At 36.9% G+C, this 6,215-nt stretch overlaps 2 protein-coding genes across 2 annotated transcripts in view; both read left to right on the top strand.

Annotated features, from left to right (window-relative positions):
• Positions 1–6,215, top strand: part of LOC117246168 (GTPase IMAP family member 7-like) — a 143,643-nt gene that overhangs the window by 132,940 nt on the left and 4,488 nt on the right. The window lies entirely within an intron of this gene.
• LOC117245674 (GTPase IMAP family member 7-like) lies at positions 578–5,552 on the top strand. Its single transcript, XM_078164631.1, has 2 exons — positions 578–781; positions 3,760–5,552. Exons 1-2 carry the CDS (start codon positions 775–777, stop codon positions 4,620–4,622), a joined length of 870 nt encoding a protein of 289 aa, XP_078020757.1. The 5' UTR covers positions 578–774; the 3' UTR covers positions 4,623–5,552.

Consider the following 6,215-nt stretch of genomic DNA (forward strand, 5'->3'; position numbering starts at 1 on the left):
AACTGTCTCAATATTATATTATTCTTATATCATAAATGTCTTATCTTACAACTTATTTAACTAAATCCAAAATACCAACCCATTCTCACTCCGAAGTCATCAAACATCGGACTTTTACCCAGGAGCTCGATGTGTTTTTCCTGTTTGAGTGCTGAGCCAAACCATTATGTTTTTTTTCTAAAACCTAACCATATGCTTTTGTTGCACAAGGAAATAAATGTAAATACATGGTGTTTTACCGACTTGTGAGTTTATTTTGAAAAAAGACTGTATGCATCTAACAAGCAGAAACTGTACAGCTCCTGTAAAAAAAGTAAATGTTTTTTTTTTTTTTTAATGACACAGTGATGTAACAGGCGTAAATTGATTCTGCGTCCAGGAACATCAACAACCCCAGGATACCTTGCACGTCATATGTAGACGTGAAACTGACCAAACTGTGATATTTAATGAGTTGGGAGTGAGAAGGTGTCGAAAATACATATTTTTCATCTTATCTGTCGTGCTATTTATCACTCTAGATTGCAATTGATGAGTGTTGGAGATATCTTATGTAACTAAATTGTTGAGAATAAGTTGCATGCAACAGAGCTGATGCTCATTATTGTGTAAAAATAGAAGTGCACTATGACATATGCTCATCCCATTAGCCTGCTGCCAAGAAACAAGTCAGACGGGTTGCAAAACAAAGTGAAAGGCAAAAGAAAAGACATGCAGTCACAACATCCTCAAGATCCGAGTACTTTTTTTAACTGATTTCTATTTTTTGAAAGCATGATGGGTAAGTAGAAGTTACTTATTCTGATTTATTCTGTGCAGATAGAATTTAGTGTTTTCACTGGTTTGTGTACACTTTTTTAATTCTCACGATACTTGAATGAAAGTGAAGTGTTTCTTCTTATGTTTTCACTGATTGGTATTGATACTGTTTTAAATAAGAGTTCACAAGAGTCATCTCAGGTTTGTATATAAGTGAAAACAAATGGTCCATTTTACCCACTGCACTAAATTAAAATGAGTTACTATAAAGATCAGTTTTATTTTGAAGAGTACCTGCATCTGATATAATCAAGACTGCAAGTATGAGTATGAGTAACAGAGCAATTTTCATTACAACAATGACAAATGCACTAAGGTTGGCTGCTAATTATCATGGATGGATTACTGAATAGGCCTACCAGAAACCCCAATTTAGTAACCTCGAACCAACCACATGCATTACAGTGTAACTTGTGAAGAACAGTAACACCAACAGTTTCCAGTGATTTGATTTAAAATGGATGAGTTCAAATATTTTCAACCCCCTGCTCAAGTGAGAATTTACACAAATAGGACCTGTTTGGCTCAGGATTTTTACTTATTTCTTACATAATTTTGTGTAAAATCCAAACACAGAAATCAGATAACAATAGCTGATCACATTTGAAACATTGTCAGTTCGCCAATCACAGCACAGGAATGAACAGGCGTTGATAAATGTAGCAGCTGAAAACAATAGTCATTTAGATCCTGCCCCAGTATATTCTCAGTTCAAAGGCCTTGCCCCGAGAGTTTACAATATGGAGGGGCTTAGTATTGTCAGGAAGAGAGATTTCTTTGAGTTAGAAATAGAGACACTGACGTCTTAGCGTCAAATTTAACCAACTGGTTCTGGCAGCCAGAAAAGTGGCATCAAAGGAAGTCAGAAAAATGAAGTAGGGAAATCAAGTGTTGCAGTGGAAAATGGACCGTTTAATGTGCATGTACAGATCAATAGCCTACATACATTAATAATATTAGCCTATATAATACTGATACTGCTATAATATTTACATGAATGCTTATAATCGTTCAAGACCGAGGAATGCGTGTATGCATGTATCGGGTCTACTTCCATTTGGTGGTGGAGGAGACACACGTGTGTGTCTAAGCTGGAGCGGTAAAAATGTAATCACCTATGCTATTAGTATTAAAATAATCACCCTGTATTTATTTTTAACAATGTTTAAATAATAAATGATATAAACATGCATTGGCTTGTCAGTGTTTGAAAAAAAAAGTTTTAGATATATTACAGCTGGACATCAGTGGTGTTCATCCTTCAGTCAGCCTGGAGCCAGCCCCAAAGAGTCTGGCAACCACAAGCTGTGAATGAGAGCAAACATCCATGTGACAGCTAAAAAAAAAAAAAAAAACTTATGGTCTATGGTCTAATAGACCCTTTTAGAGCCGGCGTCATTTTATTAGCTGGAGGCAAAACAAGACTCTCCACCACAGGGCTGTAGGCTACATAGGAGTCTTAAAATGTCCTCTTGTTGTGTTATTGGGAGCCAGAATAGAAGGAGTCATGGCTCAAAACTTATTTTATCTCATACCAGCCGCCACTGCCGGTCAACAAAAACAAAGACAACTATGGTTAAATGCAATAAGACAAAAGAACTGGATGGAGGCGATGATCAAAAATGCTCACACTTCATATCAGGTTAGGGAAAAAGTATTTCCTGTTGTAGGGATGAATAACGTTATGTGTATCAAGGGGTTTCATGTTCGCCTAATCAGAAATTGGGGAGGTATTAAAAGGAATATTGGATTTCTCTGTAGCGCATTAGCTAACGTTAGCTAATGCGCATTAGCTAACGTTAGCTTCGACAGCAAAACTAACTGGAAGAAACCGTTCAAGTGTCGTCCTCCTTTGTAAGATTGGCATAGTAATCAACCACAAAGCTTCCTGTGACATCATCCATCCACTGAGTGAGAGTGTACGGGTCGGCCAGTCTGGTCCTGTTGGTCAGTGTTTTCTTTTTCTGACACTCTACACTAAAATGACAGAGCATTATATTTATACGAATTAACAAACAGTTAAGTTAATCACATATTCACTCTGCTCGGTGCTCTGCTGCTCCATCTCCTCAGACAGACTGTGTTTGTTTACTAACAGTAAAAGGGTCTATTATGATTCATGTCCACACTGACTCAAACTTGTGTACACAAGTTAAGACCTGATATTGATAAATGCAAAGCTTTGCATGGAAGTGACCATACGCCTAATTTTCTGTTGTATGTTCATTTATAAATGAGGGCCATCGTGTATATTATTACTGGGGATGATCCTATCCATGAATTGCCCTGACTTTTAAACAGAGGTTAAAACTAATTAACTAGTCTAAAAGGTAAAAACACTTAGAAAACAAGTTCAAACCAAGCACAGTTTAATTTACGGTTAAACATTATCAGAAAGACATACTGCCTATATGATATTATTTGAACTTGTTAATCACATTAAACCAAAACCTATTTAAAATGCCGCTGAATTTTCTGACACTTTGCATTATGAACATTGCACATTATCCTAAAAAACATGACAACTAACAAAATAAGGTTAACAAAGAACATTTACCGAAAATAATATACCTTAGTAACTGCAATCACATAGAATAATAAAAAGTTTATAAGACTAATATCTCTGGTGCCGATTCAACTAATCACGCACATTCCTGATTAATCCTTTAATATATTACATATATACATCAATATCATATATGTTGCAGATATTATTTCAATTTTCAAAGGTAAGACAGCAATCTATTTAACCCTACAATATTCATGTCCAAAGATATAGACATGTAAGCCTCATCTGAACACTTAGTTCAGATTATCGAGGTGATTGTCAGCAAAGTTGACCTACTTTTGAGTTACTTTTCTTACTGTATTTTTACTGCAAATCCAGAGACAAACTAGAGTAATGACTATCACTGACACAGAGTCATTATTGTCTTCTAGCATCATCAAGAAGGATTGTGGTCTTGGGAAAAACTGGAGCTGGGAAGAGCAGCCTCGCCAACACAGTATTTGGTGAGACTGTGTTCAAGACAGACGATGGACCTAATTCCGGAACAAGTAAATGTCAAGCAGAGACGAAATCAGTCAATGGAAGACGCATTACGTGGGTAGACACTCCTGGGTTTTTTGACACCGAGAAATCTGAGGAGAGGCTGAAACCTGAGATATTGAAGTGCATCACAGAGTGCGCTCCTGGGCCTCATGCGTTTCTCATTGTTCTTCAAATGCAGAAATACACAGAGCAAGAGAAGGACATCATCAACAAACTGCAGCAATATTTCTCTAAAGATGCTCTAAAATATGCCACAGTTCTCTTTACTTATGGTGACCAGCTTCCTGAGGAAATGACGATCAGGCAGTGGGTCGATCAAAATGCAGGTCTGAGTGATCTGGTGAAGAAGTGCGGAGGCCGCTGCCATGTCATTGATAATAGACACTGGAAGAACAACCCACAGGATGAATACAGGAACAACAAGTACCAGGTGAAGGAGCTCCTCAAGACAATAGATAAGATGATTGAGGATAATAATGGACACTACTACACCAATGAGATGCTACAAGAATGTGAGAGACAAATACTACAAGAGGGAGTAAAAATTAAAGATTCATTTCCCGAGATGTCACAGGAAGCAATCAGAGCGCAGGCTAAAAGCGCAGTTCTGAAGCGTTGGGTCTTGGCAATAGTGGGTGTTACAGCAGTAGTATTGTTGGGAATTTTCCTTGGTGGGAAAAAGATGAAAGAAGGACTTACAACTGCATTAGTACTAGTGATGGGAACAGAAGCAGGACGTGCAGTAACTTAACATGCTACTGCAGCAATGAATCCTGGGGAATACCAGCAGCAGCAGCAGGGGGTTTTATATGAAGTGATAGAGCTAACAAAGCTGATTCACAGCAGAGGCAGCTGAAATTGCAAAGCCGAAGCACACATCTGTAAGGTAAAAAGAGGTTTGGGACTAAATACCAGATTTCTAAGAATCACCTAAATGATTTCTATATCATGTTCTGTTATGGGGTTATTGTTTTATTAATGGTTAACTGGTCATTGCTTCAAAAAGTTACGGTTAATTGCAAAAGTTGCTGTATTCACAGAATCACTACAATTACGAACAACAATGAGAACTGGGACTGAAATGCATTTTATACTCTTCTTTACGTCAGACTTCAGCACATGTTCACACAGCCCAGTCGCCAGTTGTGGCATGTTGGCATTGTACGTTTCTGCTAACGATTGATGCATTACATTTTATATGTATCAAATCAACGTGTCCACAGAGATGTAGTTATATGTATATGGGGCAGATCTGTCACTGTGAGGTGTAGGGGGAAAACAAAATACAAATGTTACATATAGGGTTTGCATTAAGATTCAATGCCGACATTTATTCTGATGATTGGGTTTGTTTAAACACAAGACGTCTGCCATGAAAGTTTTTGTTGCAGGCTGACTGTTAAAATATGAACGCACTGTATATTGAATTTGTTATATCTACTGTAGTTTGACAAATATTGATAGAGTACTATTCATTTGCTTTCTTTCTTTTTTGTATTAACATACCTCTGTGTGTGATTTAAGGAAAAGCCATTGTGTTATTATTCATTCTTCAGTATATCTCAGAGATAATGATGATAAATTGTCTGGGCCATAACTGTAAGGTTACTTTTGATTCTCTTTTTTGGTATGTTTTCTTTGTTACAGAGTTAACTATTAATCAATAAATCAGCAAATTCCACCTGTGTTTCCAAGTGCCTTTTTTTTATTAAACCATCTTCATTCATCCCTCAGCTAAGGGCACCCATTTTTATAAAAGGAGTTTAGTCCACGTGAATTTTGTACAGTGACAGAAACTAGACTAATGAATGGATCAACCATCGCACACACCTGTTTGTTTGTTTTTGCTTTAAGTTACTATGGATACAAATCTGATTTAACACATGATACTGGGTTGCAGTTGGTTGCAGAGAAGGTTGAAAATTACAGCCAACATTAATTAATTAGTATCAACACTTAAATAAACTTTTTCACAATTTCAACTCTTTTTCAAAATGTTAAAGCCATATATTCACAAGTGTGTTTACAAGGCTCTGTATGCATTTAAGAAAGCCTATGCATGTTCAAAAGTTAAATTACACTTGTGCAAAGGATGACCATCATGGACACCATTTTCAGGGTGACATTATTGCTTTCCTTGACAAAAAAACCCCATAAACACTCAAACATTTGGTCAAATTTTCAACAACTGCTGAACATTTCTGTCCCATATTGTGACAACGTTTTTGTTATGTAGCCATTTATGGGGGACCATTCCTATTTCTGGTGCTTAAGTTGCAGTAAATCGATGCCTACATGACTTACTTCAATGAAAAACAGGTGCAATGTGTGTTAATCATCCCAT

This window comes from Epinephelus lanceolatus, chromosome 22, assembly GCF_041903045.1.
Source record: "Epinephelus lanceolatus isolate andai-2023 chromosome 22, ASM4190304v1, whole genome shotgun sequence".
NCBI classification, from domain to species: domain Eukaryota; kingdom Metazoa; phylum Chordata; class Actinopteri; order Perciformes; family Serranidae; genus Epinephelus; species Epinephelus lanceolatus.